The sequence below is a fragment of the Ursus arctos genome, unplaced genomic scaffold (assembly GCF_023065955.2).
Source record: "Ursus arctos isolate Adak ecotype North America unplaced genomic scaffold, UrsArc2.0 scaffold_28, whole genome shotgun sequence".
In the NCBI taxonomy this organism is placed as follows: domain Eukaryota; kingdom Metazoa; phylum Chordata; class Mammalia; order Carnivora; family Ursidae; genus Ursus; species Ursus arctos.
This window is the reverse complement of record NW_026622963.1, coordinates 33634067-33652340: the sequence shown is the minus strand read 5'-3', so window position 1 is coordinate 33652340 and position 18274 is coordinate 33634067. Positions and strand designations below refer to the sequence as shown.

Below are 18274 nucleotides of genomic sequence, written 5' to 3'. Positions count from 1 at the left end.
TTCAATATTCATCCTAGAAATCTGTGGGCCTCCCTGCTCTCCTCTGCAGCCAAGCTCCTGAAGAGAAGAGCCGCCCAGAGCTGTCTCCATTCCTCACCTCCCACTCACCCCTTGACTGGGAGTCAGGCCTCAACCAGCCCCACACTCGCCAGGGCCAGACATCACCTCACTGCCAAACTTCAGACACCGAGGGGCATGGGCTCTGCAGCACCCGGCCTGGTGGGGGTCCCCTGTCCCCCAGGTGTGGGCTGCATTGGCCTCAGGGTCACTTCCCATCTCCCTCCCACTCCTTCTAGGCCTCCATCCCTCCAAGAGCTAACTTACAGAAGCACCCAGTACACATTCTAAATGGACGAATGCATGGAGTCCTTGTAGGCGGTTGTGAAGGAGGTCTTACACCTGAGGTTTTCAGGGGAGAGCTGCCTACCGTCGGCCAGTTAGGAAGAGTGGTGGAGCCAGGACTGGAACCTGGGCTGGCACTCTGGCATCTGTGTCATTAACCTAACTGCAGCCACTCCAGAGTCCGCTCTTTAATGCCGTCCCCTGGGGTCTGCCCTTGGCCTCGAGATCACACACCCACACCCATCGCTTCAACAATCCGGACACTGGCAACCCCCCAGATCCCACCATTCAGTGCAGATCTTCTATCCAGTGGGAGACCTGCCATGGCCGCCGCCCACCACCACCCCCTTTGGCTTGGGCTCTTGTGTCCTGTGTCACCCACTGGAAACCTAGACAGGTTCCTTCCTCCCTCTCCCTCACCCCACGGACATCCAATCCATAATCAAATCCTGCCCATTTCCCCTCATCACTACTTGCTAAATCTATCCCACTCACGATCTTTGCTACCACAGTCCTGAACCAGGCCAGCACCTTTCCCACCTGGGAAATCCCAACAGCCCCCCAACGGGTCCCTGCCCCCAGCCCAGCCTCTATGCTGCAGCCAGAGGGCTCTCTGGAACTGTCCTGGGCCTGTATAAACCCTCGCTGTGCCCCACTGTCCAAGCCCCTAACTCGCCAGCCCTCGCCAGTCTCCCCTGCTTCAACTGAGTGACAGCAAGCTGCAAGTCAAGGTCCTAGTTCTCGTCCCTCCTCTTTATTCAGGCCTGGAACGCCCTTCCTTCTCACCAATTCCTACTCATCCTTTGAGACTCAGCTTGGTTTTACCTCCTCCAGGAGGCCTTCCTGAATCCGCAGCTGGGTGAAGGCCCCCTCTCTGCGCCTGTCACCTGCCCTTCACACCTCTCACGGCACCCGGGCCACGTGGTTTGCTGACGGGCTTTCTGTGTCTGTCTCCTCCACCTGGCTGAGGGCTCCTTGAGAAGCAGGGAATTTGTACCATCTGGCCAAGTAAGGTCTAAGGAGTTGTTCAAGAAACAGGTCATTGAATGAATGCTAAGTACCAACTCAGGTACTCTGGTCCAGGGAAAGGTCCGAGATTCAAAGAGGGCAGCCTAAAGGTCCCGAGGCCTGTCGCTCACCAGAGTGTGCCTGAGGAGCACTGCCCTGCTCGGCCCTCTCCCCAAGGCACTGACCACTCAGTCCTGGGAGCTCAGGGCCCAGACAGAAGCATGATAGCTGACAGGAGAGAGGTCACGAGGGGTGCAAAGGGGAGCCACACCGCCCATGTGTAAGTCCTGACTTATCACTGACCACTGACTTATCACTGTGCAGCTCTGAACACGGAAAGGCCAGATAAATGCAGCGTGGAGAAGTGCCAAGTCCCGCTCCCCGGTTAGGTGGCTGCCAACCATCAGGATGGACCCTACCCAGGCCCCCCTGCTCCTCCTCCCCACCCTCGCTCTGAGTAAACAGCCAGCACTCTGGCCACCCCAGAAGCCCACTTATGCAGAAGACAGGGGACGAGGGCAGGTGGGGTTCCAGCCGCCCGGAGGTAGGAACCCCCCTGAAGAGCTGGCTGGTACTCAGCCCCAGCGCAGGCTGCTAAGTGGAATGGGGGCCCAGCCTCGCCAGATCACCAGAAGAGCTGGAAAACTGGATTTTTACCTTACATTTCCTGAGTTTTAAATATCAGCAACTAATTAAAATTTCCTAAAACATTTGGAAGGCAAAGAAAATCTATTTCCGGGCTGGCTCTGGCCTGCTGCCCCCCAGGGTGCAAACCTGTGTCTGAGATGTTTGCTCCTGGTCCCCTGGGTGGACCGTTATCTCCAACCGTGGCCATACCATCAGAAGCCTCAGCCGGATCGCTTGTGCCCATCCGGGGAGTGACCTCGATTCGTGTCTTTACCAGATGGACACACGTAACCTATCAGTTATTCAAGGGCGAGCTGGGCCACTTTGCTGCCTTCCCGCATTTCTCAGCTGGAGCTGGAGGCAGCTGTTCTAATGGAGAGAATATGGTTCTCGAGGCGGAGAGCTGCGGCCCACGGCTTGACCCCAAACCTTCCCAGCCGCACGATCCTGACCATGTGAGTTAGCTAGTCCAAGCCCCCGTCTCCCCACGGGCTGGAGCAATGCCATCTCCAGAACCCGGCACACAGTGGGTGCCCCATCCTGGGCGCCTTCTTTCCTGTTTCCGTTAGCACCTCTCCGAGGAGGAACAAGGGGAGGACAAAAGGAGGGGAGCCTGCTCACTTGGCCCCTGTTTAGAAGGAGTTATGATAAAATAAGAGGTTTCTGCCTACTGGACCCACCGAAACCCCCTCCCCACAGCATGCCCCCATCTCTGAACCCTACTAATTGTCAAGATGGGCGTTTCAAAGGACCCATCAGTGCAGACCAGAGAGATCCCACAGAAAACATGTCAGATCTCAGTGGCAGAGCCATATGCCTTAGACAAAATACTTCACCTCTCTGAACCTCAGGGGTCTTATCCATAAAATGGGGATAACTTTACCCACCATGTAGGGCGAAACAAGACAGCTAAGAGCCTGGTGCCCACGGTAGTTCTATACCTATTACTTTACTTTCCACCTTCTTCTAAGCACTGAACACCGCAACACAAATGTGAGGACGCCAGCTGTGCCGCCTACAGGCTGGAGGCGGTCCTGCCCCGTACCACAGAGGAGGCTCAGAGAGGCTCACAGAGCAGCGGCAGCTAAAAAAGGACCAGGGAGACTGCACGGGGCTAGTCACAGAGAAAAGGGCTCGCCTGTGGCCTGACGATGGCGAGAGGTGGGGTGGAGCCTTTACGGGACCTCAGGCATCTGTCCCAAGACGGCTAGCTCCACGTGAGCCGCTCTCCATCCTGGACACAGGGGAGCCTGGCTGGGAGGACAGAAAGCAAGAAGAGGGGCAGGGAGGGCTGAGAGAAGCTCCCCTTCCCCCTCACCCCCAGGGAGGGCCCCATCAGAGGTCTCTCCACCCATCCTGAGCACCCACGGCAGTGAGCAGCGTGGGGGTTGCGTCACAGCCTGTAAGAAGGGGACAAAGGAAAGAGTGACTACAGAAGCCGAGTCCAGCCTTTTCTCCGGGCTCTGTGTCATCTTCTGTCTCCCCTGCATGGAGGATGAACGTGCAGGTGTATCCAGATGTGCCCCCAAACTTGTGCAAGCTTCGAGTTTTGCTGGGCTGGCCTACAGGCATTTCAACACCCAGCTGAAAATGTGGGTTATGCACAGGGCAGCGTGGAACCAGCCAGGGGCAGGGCGGAGGGAGAGGTGAGGTCCGGCCCCAGGCAGAGGAGGTTCTTAGGGGCAAAGAAGAACTTCAAAGAGCTGAACCAGGAGCCCTTGAAAAGTGCACTAAATTCAGCAGGACCCCTTGGGTGACTTGCTTGGCTTCCATCCCAGAGCAGAGGCTGGGACCTGCACTGTTCCATTCCCTGACCTGGCCGGTCTTGGCAGCTAGCAGAGGGCCTGCCTACAGCCAGCGCTCAGTGGCAACCAAACGGATGCAAATAACCTCACCAAGTGAGGCAGGCAGGAAATTTCCACCGCAGAGAAGAGAGGCCGCTACCTTTTACTGGGGACGGAGCACGTGCCAGGCACCGCGCCAAACGCTTTCCATACGTTATTTCCTGTAATCCGCTCAGAGCCCTGTGAGATGGGTCCTGCCATTATTCCCAGCTTGCCCCAGGTGGTACAGTTAGGAGGCAAGCTAGTCTTCAAAGCCCAGCTATTAGCGCCCATAGTTACAGCTCTTTCCACTTGGCTCTGAAGGGCCATGAAGATGCCAGGCCACAGCACAGAGCTGAAGACAAACGCTCATGTGGAGTTGAGGCCACATCCAGGAGGGAGGCCTGTCATCAGCCAGCAAGACTCTGAAAGCGGCCTGCACTGGGGGCTCCTCGGGGCAGCCATGACCCTGGGTGTCCACTCCAGGATCCGAGGACAGGCAGCTGATTTGTGCCAATGCCCAGTTCCTCGGCTCAATGGGGTTTTGTTGACTGCAGTTTGCAAGGCCTATGGATTTATTTCCAATCTGGTTTGGAAACACTCTGTCCAGACCTTTCCAGACAGGCACTTCTGGGGCAGGGGGAAATTAATAACTCCTCTTAATTGCCCAAATAAGGGAACTCAATAAGACTTTCATGAGCCAAAAGAGCAGGTTTGCTTTGTTTCTTTCCACACGGCCTGGCTGGGAGGCACTGGCCTTGCAGCTCACACACTCAGAGCCATTATTTCCACTCAGCAGCTCTCTTCTGAGCCTTTGGTCCTGGAACTTCAATCTGCACTTTCCAGGGCAAGAGAACCAAAATTCCACACACTTCTTTGAAGCATTCCTTCCAGAGAGACAAGTGACTTCCCCTGAAGGCCTCTCCTTGTCTAGCTGGCTCAGGAGTCCCCAGCTCCCCTCCCCCTCTTGGACACTGGACGAGACCAGAAATGGGGGATCCCCTCCATCATGGTCCCAGGAGTCTGCTGCAGATTAATAGCAATGAGGGTTCCCTAGGAAGGACCCCACACATAAACTGGACGCTCCACTTCTAGACACTTTGTTTCAAAGCACAGACACAGCTCACTGTCCCTAGGCATCCAGGCCCTTGGGGAGCTTCGGTGGGAATGCAGTAGGGGAGGACAGGTAGCAGGAAAGGAGGGTAGAGTCTCTCCCTCCATGCCTCTCTCCCTGTTCTGTGAGGGAGGGGCCATAGGCCCTTGTGCCCAGAGTCCCCATGGTCACCTTGGGCCTACCCAGGATAGGCACACTGCCAGGAACATCTAACAAGCCCCCAAGGATGAGGCAGGAAACTGCCTGTGTGTGCCTGCGGCCACGCTCCAAGGGTGAGCCTGTTTAATCACCAGGGCATTCCCCTCTGGGGCTCCCTGTATCAAGGGCCAGGAGGAAGTCCAGGGAGGCAGGCCCTTCGGGGTGTGGTGCATATCAGTGAAGTGTGGATGTGTGCTCACGAGTTCAGGTGTTGGGTGCTGCTAACTATTCCAGGGCTTTGGGGGGACTAGAGAAAGAGGCTCCCTCTGGGCCGACCCAGTCTCAGGAACACAGCGGGAGCTTTGTCTTTTACAGGGGCCACAGCTTGGAAAGCAGAGTATCAGCTGCATTTCTAGGAGCTTTGAACCTGTTGAGGGACCCCTCTGCACAGTGCATCTGTGCCAGTCCCAACAGGTGAACCTGTGCCTCAGCCCTCTGGGAGTGTGGATGTTAACATACACGGATCTGGGGGAGAGAGGTGCACAGACATCCAGACCAAAGCACCAAGTGACCTGTGCGGGGGATGCTGGGTGTGTGACAGAGCCTGGCAATAGTCACAGATTTGTGGAAGTGGGCCAGGTCTTAGAGCTGTGTGGGTAATAACCACCAAGTGTTCTAGCCACTCTCAGGAAGCAGGCCTTCTTGGTTCCCCCTCACGGCTCCCCAATTATGCCTTTCAGTGACCCTCTGACTGGTCCCCGGCCAGTTCCAGAGGTGGACACAAGACCTGCTGCACTCGCTATGGCTCTGTGAGCTAGCCCAGGGCCGTAAGTGGAGCCCATCAGAGCACTTGTTCCCACTTTATCTCCCTCCTCCCAGAGCTAAGAGGGTCTAAGGACAAAGAGAATTGTGGCCACAACCGAGAAAGTGGCAAGGCAGTCGGCCTGGGTCCGGATACATTTGTTTATCCTCACTTAATGAGATGGAGCACCCAAGGGACTGTGGTCAAATGAACACTCCAGCACCACCCCCACCCCAGGCAGTCACCCTGGTTCTGTGCAGGATGTGCAAGAATGAAGCCTGCGCTTAACACGTAACAATAACGCCAGCTAACACAGAGCGGTTTCCATGTACCAAGCCCAGGCCTAAGGACTTTTCAAACATAAACTGATTTAATCCTCACAACCTTGAGGTACGTGCTATTATTATCCCATTTTAAAGATGAGGAAATCAAGGCCCAGGAAGAGTTAAGTAGCTTGCTCAAGGTCACATGGTTACTAAGTGGTGGAAGCAGGATTTGAACCCAGGCTATATTCTAGACACCGTCTTGCAATGTTTCAGATAGGGTTAGTCAGGGCCACAAGGACCCTAAGTTAATCTAAGTGCTGATTCTGCTACTCTTCCCTTTTGTACACAGAATGCTTTCAGGGGTGGGGATGCAGTAGAGAGAAGGAAATCTGGTATACTTTCAATATGCAACCTCTAATTTATCCATTTTTTATTCTATTCCTCCCGGTGTAACAACTAACAAGTTAAAGGGCTTGGAGAAACATCTACTGACCCCCTATAAAGCTTGTACCCACAAACAGAACTCACCTAGTTTCATGAAATCTCCAAGACAGCCTTGCAAGGTACCTACGACTGTGCCCATTTTGCAGATGGGCAAACCAGGGCACAGGGAGAAGGGGATTAATTGCCCAGTAGTAGAAATGGGCTTAGAATCCAAGTCCCTCTGATTTCAAAGAGGAGCTGGAGAAGCAACAAGATGTTAAAGGAGCAGAGAGAGGGGAGAGCCAGGGGCCACAGAAGCAGGCATGAGCAACAGGTGAGGGACCTCACCAATCAGAAAGGTACTCCCAAGAGGAGTCTCTCCCAGGGCCTAGGAGTCTCAGAGTTGCCCCCATCCCTGGCATGATCGCTCCTGGGCCCCGGAGGGATCCCACCATGTTCAGGGATAGGCCAGGGTGAAGGGCTGGAAGGGAAGATGGGACTCTGTCCCGCGGTGGCTCGGGAGTCCTGCTGCGACTTGCTGTAATACCAGAATCCCAGTGTTTACAGGACGGCAAGCACTGCCCCCTCCACCCCGGGACGCCCTCGGGGGCGGCACCGCGGCTGGCTCTGGTCAGCATCAAAGACAAGCAGATGGGCAGGCGGACCAGCGGGTAGCCAGCCCCGGGGGTGGGGGTGGCGGGTGCCACCGCCGAAAAGGACGCCCTACCGAGCGGCGAGCTTGGACGACAGAGCGGGCGAGAGACCCCCTCCCCGCCCACTAAAGGAAAGGAAGAAAGGGGCCCGCGCGGCCCCACAGCTGCCCTCTCCTCTCTCTCCCTCCCCGCAGCGCTCTGAAAGGAGGAGGGGTCCTAATGGACCCCAAGCCTCCGACAGGTCCCTTCTTCCCTCCCTCTTTTGTCACGGCAGCCTCCGCACAGGCACCTCCCGACCGCCTCCCCTCCCCCCGACCCCAGCCCGCGCCCCCGCGGGGTCGCCCCAGCGCTCACCCAGAGGCAGGCTGATCCGAGGGGCGAGCGCCTGAGTCGGCGGCGGCGGCAGCAGGAGCAGGAGCAGCAGAAGCAGCGGCGGCGGCCGGGGCGGCAGCGCGCCCCGCGAGGCGGACGGTCGGCTCCCCCGGCCCATAGCTGAGCTCCCGACAGCGGGGAGCGACGGCGTCCTCCGGGCTCCGGCTCAGGTGGCTCAACTTGACTCGCGGGCTGCAGCCCCGCCCGCCAGACCTGGGGGGGGGGGGGGCTGCGGTTACGTGAAGGAAGTCGCACGGCTAGCCCCGCCTCTCCCGCTCCGCTCCCGCCCCGCCCCCTCCTCGCTCGCAGCGCTGGAGGCCCGAGGGGTGGCCGCGTGTTGTGGCAGCTCGGTGCGCGCCTGGAGGGCGCCAAGTCCGGCGACCGTCGCCGCCGAGGCCGCCGAGGCCGCGGGAGCACGGGGGCGCGGAGAACGGACCCGTCGTTCTTCTCCCCCCCGCCTCTCAGGCCCTCCTACCGCCTCCGCGACCCCTTCCGGCTCCTCTGCGACCCCCTGAGCGCGTGCGGTTGGGAAAACGTGTGGGTCTCTCTCCCTGGGCGCCTCCCGACAGTCGGGCCTTGGTCTCCATTCACCCCCCCCCCCCCCCCCCCGCGCAGGAGCTCCTGGCGCCCAGTTGCCCGTGACCAAATGAATCGGCCGAGCCCGTGCTGGCGACGAGGCTAGTTGCTTCTGAGTCCCACTTCGGCGCGGGTCGACCCACCTTAGGTCTTGGCGTTCACCACGGGCTCACAGCTTGATCTAGGTACCCGGCTGGGTCATCGACGTCTAGAATTCTGTCCACAAGAAGCCGAACCCTGGGGGGCGGGGGGAGGAGCGGAGCAAGATCAGCTTAAGTGGGATAACTACATGGAGTGTACTGTCAAGGACTTCTGACCTCCACAGCCTGCACGTTGCCTGGCCGGGGAAGGTATTCCCTCAGGCTGGAGTGGAATCCCGCAGGCACCCACTTAGAAGAGGCAAGGTCCACCCACCACCAATCCTCCTGGCTCCTAACATCCTCAGGGATGGGGCTTAGTTCTGCGGAGACGGGTGGGGGGGATGGGGGGGCTGTCAAACTGCAGACTGGACCCCCCTAGTGGGTCCCTATCAGCATTAAAAAAGCATAATAGCTTGGGTAGCTCAGTCGGATAAGCGTCTGCCTTCCGCTGAGGTCATGACCCCGGGTCCTGGGACTGAGCAGCCGGGTCCTGGGACTGCGCAGCGGGTGGGGCTCCGGGCTCCCGGCAGAGCCTGCTTCTCCCTCTCCCTCTGCCACTCCCCCTGCTTGTGTTCACGCTTTCTCTCAAATAAATAAATAAAATCTTAAGGAAAAAAAGCAGAATAGCGAATATCGAAGTGCAATGATCACAGAAGATCAGAAAGTGTTGGGAAACGTGTTTCAACTTTTCCTAAAGGTGCCCAGGATCACAGTAAAATGTAATTCTACCTGTACTTCAAGTCACAGGTAGTTTGAAAACCCCCGCCAGGCTAGTCTTTTACATGGAAGTGGTGATGGTTTCTCCAGAAATTGGCTGGAAAGTTCCTCTTCACCCCCAGCCAAAACTAGCCCCACCCCCAGGGCCAGCCACATCCTCCCCCACAGGGTGGCTGTCAGGAGATGGGCACAGCACCCACACAGCCCCAGGTCTCCTCTCCTAGTCAGGCTTCCTCATGCTCTGTGATTTCTGAACCTCCACCATCCCAACAGCCATCTGTGGACATGGTCCAGGCCAGCAGCACCCCTTTTATAAAGGGGCTCCCAGCCGTGGACACAGAATCCCACACAGGATGCGGGCAGCACCAAACAGCCGAGGTTCTAGCATTGCAGGCCTTGGACACTTTACCTCTATTAATGGTGTCAATCTGTCTTTAGCCAATTATACTCAAGCTTCTATCTGCAGCCAGGACCTCTGTCCGGAACTCCAGATGGCCTCAACCTTTCCACGGAGCTGTCTCATAGACAGGCACCTCATATCCAACATGTCCTACACTAAGCTCCCAATCTCTCCCCTCTCCCTCCCCAAAATGGGTTCCTCCTGTGTGAGCTTTCTCCATCTCATGTAAAGGCAAGTCCATCTCCAAGCTGCTCAGGCTAAAAACCTTAACTTTCTTTCCTCTCATTTCCTCACATCTGACCCACTAGCAAGTCCATCATCTGACCACTCACCACCTCCCAATAAAGGAGGGGGGGGTCACTATCAGCACCCTCTTTCTCCTGGTCACTGCACATTCCTCCTAACTGCTGCCTCTGCCTCCACCTCGGCTCCCCCGCAACCTATTCTCAACTCAGCAACCAGAGTCTTTCAAAACCAGTAAGGTCATGGCACCTCTTTGCTCAAAACCCTCCAAGGATTCCGTGTCTCACTCAGAATAAAAGCCAGAGACTCACAGTGGTGTACAAGCCCTGGGTCATCCTCACCCCCTCTGTATCCTCCACTGCTCTCCCCCTACTCACTCTACTTCAGGCATACCCCAACTGCTCCTCTTAGGACCTTTGTCCTGGCTACTCCCTCTGCCTGGGGCACTTGTACCCCAGATAGCTACCATGATTGAGTCCCTTGCTTCCTTCAGATCTTTGCTCAAAGATTGCCTCCTTGAAGAATATGAACTTCCACCCATATTCCCCTTACCTGGAGAAATTTTTTTCAAAGCACTCATCACCTTTCTTGTGGTTTTTCATTATTGCCTGGAATCCCCACCTACTCCCACTCCCCAGCATCAAGAATGTTGACTGAGGAGGGCAGGGATTTTTGCTTATTCGTCTGGTTAACTAACATGGCCCAAGCCTCTAGAACAGTGCCTGATGTATGGCAGACCCTCAGTATGTATTGGCTACACGAATGAATGAATGAATGAATGAATGAATGAATGAATGAAACCCAAGAGTCATGGAATACTGCTTGCTGGCTCATGTCAGCTAACAACCAGAACTACTTTCCTATATCATCTTTGATCTAGTAAAGAGTTCCCCCAAAACCTCAAATTATGCAATTAACATTTTCAACCTAAGCACAAGACTGCATATTGATCTCTCTTAAATCTACTAATTCTGGTCCAGATTTCATCCTATTGAGGTCATTTTGAGTGTTCATTCAATTATCATCGAATTTTACTTCCCTTCCCAGTTTTGAATCATCAGTAAATTTGGTAATCATTTCTTAGCCTTTATTCGAGTCATTGATAAAAAATACTGGGTGTTCGGGTGCCTGGCTGGCTAAGTCAGTAGAGCATTAGGCTCTTGATCTTGGGTTTGTAAGTTCAATCCCCACGTTGGGTGTAGAGACTACTTAAAATTAAATCTTAAAAAAAAGAAAAATACTAGGGAACAGACATAGTACCCATTCTCAATAAAAGGCACCAGGTCTCCTTGGGGAAGGCGAGCCTGAGACATTTTGTTGGGCCAGAAAGCAAGGACGTGATTAAAGACTAATGGGGTCATGTCAAAAGGACATAGGCCCAGCCTGATGACTAACTTGAGATAATTTGAGAATCAAAAAGCATACTGAAGTAATGGGTTTTAATGCATCAAAATACAACAATCCATTAGTCTGCAGTGGAACTCAGGAAAACACACAGAAAGAAAAGAGGTAGAGAGGCGCCTGGGTGGCTCAGTCGTTAGGTGTCTGCCTTCAGCTCAAGTCATGATCCCAGGGTCCTGGGATCAAGTCCTGTGTCAGGCTCCCTGCTCAGTGGGGAGCTTGCTTCTCCCTCTCCCTCTGCCTGCTGCTCCCCCTGCTTGTGCTCTCTCTCTCCGTCAAATAAATAAATAAAATTTTGGGGAAAAAAAAAAGAAAGAAAGAAAAGAGGTAGAAAGGAAGCTTTTCTTTATAGAAGAATGTTGACTAATAATGTAGAAGAAAGAGTAGACTTCAGAAAGTCTGGGTTCAAGCAAGGGTAAATCAGTGGATGCTAAGCCACTGGGTAGAAGATTTTTGGGAAATTGTATACGAACGAGATCTGAAAGTCTGTCCTACAAGTGACTTACTAATTACCAAAAGGAAAATGTATCTCTGGGGGAGAGCTCTGGCAGCCACCATCTTAACCAAGTGGTCTAAAGTAGCAACACAAGGGGCACCCGGGTGGCTCAGTCAGTTAAGTGCCTGCCTTCGGCTCAGGTCATGATCCCAGGGTCCTGGGATGGAGCCCTACATGGGGCTCCCTGCTCGGTAGGGAGTCTCCTGCTCCCTCTCCCTCTGCCCCTCCCTCTGTCCGTGCTCTCTCTCCCTCAAATAAACAAATAAAATCTTAAAAAATAAATAAATAAAGTAGCATCACCAGTAATGCGACTGCCTGATGCATTTACCTCCTGGTATGATGCAATAAGAAATACACATCATCGGTCCTCGGAGCACTTCTGGCAAAGTGTTCAACCAGATCTAATGATAAGGACAAAATCAGATCCATCCAGCATTCTACAAAGACAACTAGCTTGGACTCTTCAGAAAGCTCAATCCAGGGAAAGATAAAAAAGACAAGGGGACTATTTTAGGTCAACAAACTAAAGAGACACGATAATCAGATGAAATATGTGAACACTGATGGCATCTTGAAAGAAAAAAAAAGAAAGCCATTCAGAATTGGGGAAAATGTTACGATGCGCTGTGTCTTAGATATTAGGGCACTATTCTCATTTTCTTTGGTATGATAATGGCACTGTGGTTTTAGGGGAATGTTATCACCCTTCAGAGATGCCTGCTGGAGTCTGTAGAGGTGAAGTGTCACGTCTGCAACCTACTTTCAAATGATTCAGCAAAAATAAGGCTGTGTGTGTGTGTGTGTGTGTGTGTTAGAGTGAGTGTGACTGTCACAAAGTTTTAACAATCAGTTAATCTAGGAAAGTTCCAGGTGTTTTCTATCAGTGTTTTGTAAGTTTTGGGGGGGAAATTGAGTAAGATGGGGGCCAAAAGCAGCGCCCAGGGCCACTAGAGACCTCTATCAGGGTGGAAACTGATCTGACTGAGCCACTCAGGCTCCCCTGTTCAATATCCTTTGTAGGCTGACAACCAGCTTTGTGTCCTCCCGCTGCACTCCCCAGGCCACGTTTCTCCATGTTATCCATGAGAATAGTATGAAACCATTGCAAGAAGTCTTGTTGAAATCCAGGTACTAGCTACCGCATTTCCTTTCGGCTTCTGCGTACCGCTCTTACCCGCAACAGGGCCTGGTGAGCGGCACGTGCTCCGTGAGGAGCTACTGAGGGCCTGCATCTGTGCATCAGCTCGCTCCCCAAACGGCAGCAAGGCTGGTGTGCCTAGTGTCTTGGCAACACAGGGGCTGTCTGGCTGCTCTGCTCATCCCTGAGGAGGGGAGGCAGGGGCTGATGCGGCCTCGCTTGGTGGTTAATTATACCCTGTTCGTGGCTGCTCAAATGCTTTAAGTATGTCGTATGCCAACTGGGTCGCGAGCCTCTTGAGCACAGTGACTAGTCCTATCTTTGGAACCCCCCCTGCCTAGCATGGCTCTCTAGCAGGGCTGACAAAATGAGGCACCCAACTGTTGGCCCGGAGGAGTACCCTCCAATCCATGCCCCCAGTATGGCCACCTCGGCCCTTGCGGGCTCCTCTCTTCCGTTTGCGTGCTAATTTGTTCTCCCCAGACTGGAAAAAAACAGGATGACTGACTGAGAGAAACCTCATTTGAGCTGACTTCCTGTGGGCTAGAGAGTGGTTCCCAAGCCAACGCTGTGTCTCCTGCTCCCCTTTGCCACTCTTGGATGTAGGCAAGTTTTTCTCGGCCAGAACTTTGGGGTTTATAAAGAGCTCAGGGGCAGCTTGGAAAGACAGCATAAAAAGAGACGAAGAGAAAAGCAATGCTTCTGTGCCCCCAGCCAGCAAGATGAAGTTGTCAAGCCTGGCCCTCTCTTTTCCCATCCGCACTCGCACGGCGCCCTTGTCCTTCCCATCCTCCCACCCTCCCCGGGGTCCCTTCTCTCAGTCTCTCCCTTTCTCTTCCTCTCTCTGGCACACAGACAAACACACACATATAAGAAAGACAAAAACACACAAATGAGAGGTAAACTGTGCACGAGAATACATACAAAGGGGCCAAACGAACTTCTCCACGGTGAGAGATGTTCGGACTGGGGGCACATGCCTAGTAGGCAGAGAAGGAAACTTTAGGGATGACCAGAATATTCTCTATGTTGATCTGGGTGTTGGTTTCACAAGTATATACAAATGTTAACATGTTTTGAGCTGTACGCTTAAGATTTGTGCATTTTCCTGTATGTAAATTCATATTTCATACCTATTATCATGAGGGGGGAAAAAACCAACACCAAAAAACAAAGAAGCCAAAAGGTTAAAAAAAAACACCAACTCATCTATAGGATCTGGTGGGAGAAGAACAAAATGAGAAGAGCTATAGGGGCGCCTGGGTGGCTCAGTCATTGTGTCTGACTCTTGATTTTGGCTCAGGTCATGATCTCAGGGTCCTGGGATCAAGCCCTGTGTCGGGCTCCGCATGGAGTCTCCTTGGGATTCTCTCTCTCTCTACCTCTGCCCCTCCCCCAACTCACACTCTCTCCAAATAAATAAAATCTTTTTTTTTTTTTTTTTTTTTAAGATTTTATTTAGGGGTGCCTGAGTGGCTTAGTCGTTAAGCGTCTGCCTTCGGCTCAGGTCATGACCCCAGCATCCTGGGACTGAGCCCTGCATCAGGCTCCCTGCTCAGCTTCTTCCTCTCCAGCTCCCCGTGCTTGTGTTCTCTCTCTCTCTCCTTCTGTCAAATAAATAAATAAAATCTTTAAAAAAAAAAGATTTTATTTCTTCACTTGAGACAGAAAGAGAGAGAGAGAAAATGAGCAGGGGGAGGGGCAAAGGGAGAGGGAGAAGCAGACTTGCCGCTGAGCCAGGGGCCTGACACAGGGCTTGATCCCAGAACCCAGAGACCGTGACCTGAGCCGAAAGCAGACGCTTAACCATCTGAGCCTCTCAGGCACCCCAAATAAATAAAACCTTTAAAAAAAAATGAGAAGAGCTACAGAAAAGGGACAGAATGAAGAGAAATACGAGGCTACAAGGGGAGAAGAAAATAAAGGGCAGCAGGGGTAAAAATATAAAGCAAACAAACTCATGTGCCCATTGCCTATCTAACCTGCTTAGCACAAAGGAAAACATCAGTGGACACAGGCACAAGGTAGGTGCTGTCAGTGGAATGGTCAGGACACAGCCAGCTTCCCAAGCAATCAATATTCACTAATCATCTATAGGTACAGGCCCGGCCCAGGTGCAGGCTGGCCTTGTCCTTGGGCATGGACGGCTCCTGCCAGGCGGCCCCTGGCCAGGCCTGCCTGCTCTCATTCCCACCCAGGGCAACCTTGCTTTCCAGCTCCCACAATTCTACTCTGGGAGTCACTGCTTTGTTTGTTGGCCATGGGGGAGGGGCCTCCTGCCAAGCCCAGTGGAGCCTGAACCCAGAGGTCCCATCCACCCCCTTTGGAGTGGCACCGCGCTCCTCCCCATCCCGGGCTCTGCTGGCAGGCTGCCTGGCCAGGCCTCACAGACACGCACTGGCTGCGGCCCAGCTCCCCGGGCCTTGGCCTCCCGCCACCATCCCCTCGTAGCCCTGGGCCGTCCTCTGATGCCAACCTGCAGCTGCAGCTCCCCCCACCCCCTGGCTGGGCATGCTGCTGATGTCTCCTCCCCAGGGGCTGGGCAGGGGCTCGGCTGCGGCATCAATACATTTTGATGAGGAAGCGACACCAGCCGGCACACCCTGTGTACGCTTTTAAATCAGCCAATGACTTCCAGATTCTGGGGGCTGGGAGCCTCCTGGGGGCTCGGAGCCTCCTCAAGCGCAGAGCCCTCCACAGCGGAGGGCATTCACTGGGCCAGCACCAACACTGCCTTCAGGCCCCAAAAGCAGCTTTTTAAAACCAGTCTGGCAATACGTGGAAATGGCCTCTTCTGGGTTCTGACCCCTCCACTGGTCCCTGGGTTTCTGGCTCTGGTAGGTGGTAGGATCCAGCGGCAAGGCACACCAGTTCTCCCAACCAAAGAAGAATCTCCGCACCATCTGTTACTTTGTGGGCTGTCAGCCAGCCGCACGATGTCCCTGAACCTCAGCTTCCTCATCTGTGAGATGGGAACACCAGCAGTCCCTGCCGGGGCTGAGCAGAACTGATGAGAGTCCCTGACCCGCGGGGACTGGAGGAGAAGCCCGCGGTGAGCGCTCTGCGAGCAGAGCCAGGCTTCCTAAGGACGCAGCTTGCCTCCCCCATCTGAAAGTTGCCAAGACCTCAGTAACTCTTAACCATCTTACGTGCCCAGCCCCAGGACCCCCTTCTAGCCTCTCCCCTGGGGTTCAGCTGCCTTCTGCAAGCCCAGTGCTGAGTATGCAACTCTCCAGGGAAGAAGGAACCGGCCTGCCCAGCCCGGGCCCCGGCTGCGCCCGCTGTGGCAAACAGCCTGCCACTCACTCCGGTGCCAGCCCTGCTGGGGCCTGTTGGGGCCTGAGCTGGCCACTCCCTGGGAGGGGATCCCCCTGCCCCACAGGGCTGTGGTGCAACCAGCAGGGCTCAACCTGTCCCAGTCCTGACAGGGTAGAACACGAAGTTACCACTGTCACTCCCCTGCCCTCAACACCAGTTCAGGAGGGGCTGTCTGCCTGGGCCTGCAGGCCTGCTCACTGTGGGGGCCTAGAGGGCCTGGGTAGTTGGCCTGGCTGATGCTTGGCACCTGCCACCCAGAAAAGGCACAGTGACAGCTCAGGGACTCTCCTCTGACACCAGTGCATCTACTCAGGTAGATGTTCCAAGGATCTAGGAAAGCTTGGTTTCCATTTTGGCTTATCAGGCTTGAGGACCCTCCCTTCCCAAGATGCCAAGAAATCAGGAATTCATTTCCCCATTTGCCACCAAGTTCTTCCTCCTTGAATCCCACTCTGAGCTCCAGACCCCAAAAGGGAAAGAAGGCCCAGGTCAGGGCCCTTCCTCCACCCCAGGGAACTAACCTCCTTTCTGGAAGCCCAAGGTTCTCCCTTCCCAAATATGAGGGGCTCTCTGACCCCTGTAGTTTCCTGCTCACCTCGGGTCACCCAGTGGCTGCCACTCTTTCTCCCAGGGAGATCACCTTGCTCTTGGTTCCAGTGCTTCCTACAGAGTGGGCCAAGACGGGCACGCCCATCAGGGTGGTGGGAGATGGACAGGCAGGGTCCACAGATTTCCTGCAGCTCCAAAGATGGTCTACTGCCCTGTTTGCCATGGTGGAGCGAGATGTACCCACCCACCACACCCTAAAGCAGTCATATCAAGAGACAACACTCACAGAGCTGGTGTAGTGACACCAAAGATCTGTGCTTGGACAATTATCGTGCACACCAGGCACCCGGGCCCAGGAGTCCTGGCAGCACCACCGAGGCGCTGTGAAGGAGCACCAGCCAGAGTAACTATGAAGCCCCAGGTGGGAGGAGCTCTGGGAGGGGCTCTAGGCACCCAACTGCATAGGCAGAGCTCCAGCTCCTCCAGCTGTGGTTTCCACAGGGACCCCACAAACCCCCTGAACGAGAGCAGGCCCACCTTGCTCTTCCCAGGCTCTTCCTCTATGAATCCTGCCTTAGTTCTTTCATGACAGCCTATGACCACAAGGGTGGGCTTCAGGGAGCTGTGAACCCTAAGAATGGTATGTCGTCTCTGGTGAGAGAGATCAGAGCTTTCATCTGATTTCAAAAAGATCACTGCTCCCTTCCCCCTACAAAAACTGGTGAAGAACCATTTCTTCGAGGGGTGCTCATCTGCAGACACAGGCGCCTTTCACGATTAGCTTTTATCAGGTAAAAAGAAATTATATCTCATTCTGGAGTAGTTTTATAACCTTGACATGAATTGCTTGGCAAACTATTTCACCTAAAGCAAAGTTGATGTTTTTAAGGCTATTACTGAATACTAACTACTCATTGAGCCAGGCACTGTGCTGAGCTTTTTCTGTTCAATCGTTTATGTAATTCTCACAATAGAGCGAGATAGGAATTATTACATCCCCACTCCCGAGATGAAGCACAGAGAGGTTCAGGGACTCCCTAAGGTCACACAAGTGGGTAAGTCAGGAGCAGCACCAGAATCCAGATCTGACTCCAGAACCCACACAGATACTCCACCTAGAGTTAGAATTTCAACCAGGGTTTTGTCTCGACTTACAGCCATCTTCCTCTTGATCATAGAAGCTGCTGTCCCTTTCCTTCCTTCCTCCTCTCCCCCTTTTCCCTCCCTCTTTTCTTCCCTTCCTTCCTTCTTTCATCTGCTCAACACATCTTTCTTGTACACATGTGACCTTGTAAGCGCTGTTGAAGCTGACAAACGGACAGGCAGCTGCCTTCATAGAGTTTACAATTTATCAGATCCCTAAAACTCTCCTTTCTGGAGAATTCCCTTCCTGGTCCACATTTGTCTAGACACTTTTACTCACTCATTCCTTTGTCTCCCAACAAAGGTATTGGCCAGGCCCCCCTTGGCGGAGCCCCAGAAGTGCTCCCAGGCGGTGCAGGCTAGACTCAGGCTGCTTCCAGCTGATTTCCGGTGCGGCTCCCCGGGCTCCCGCTGCACTGTGCTCACATTTCCATTAAGGCACGCATTGTGCTCTAGTGAACCGCTCGCTTACACATCACATCCCTCTCTGGCCATCTCTTTTACAAGCTTCTAGAGTGTCGGGACCAGGCCTGCCTAACACAGGTTTTTAATCTTCTGCCCCAGTACAGAGCTTGGAAACAGTGC

General features: G+C 54.1%; 1 protein-coding gene across 2 annotated transcripts in view; it reads right to left on the bottom strand.

Annotated features, from left to right (window-relative positions):
* The window catches only part of SEMA4B (semaphorin 4B), a 55916-nt gene that overhangs the window by 16003 nt on the left and 21639 nt on the right, over positions 1 to 18274 (bottom strand). For both annotated transcript variants that reach the window (XM_026510482.4, XM_026510481.4), the window contains exons 2-3: positions 8288 to 8381; positions 7551 to 7781 (exon numbers count right to left, since the gene is read on the bottom strand). In XM_026510482.4, the coding sequence (XP_026366267.2) occupies positions 7551 to 7686 (136 nt within the window). In that variant the 5' untranslated portion in view covers positions 7687 to 7781; positions 8288 to 8381. The remainder of the gene's footprint in view (positions 1 to 7550; positions 7782 to 8287; positions 8382 to 18274) is intronic.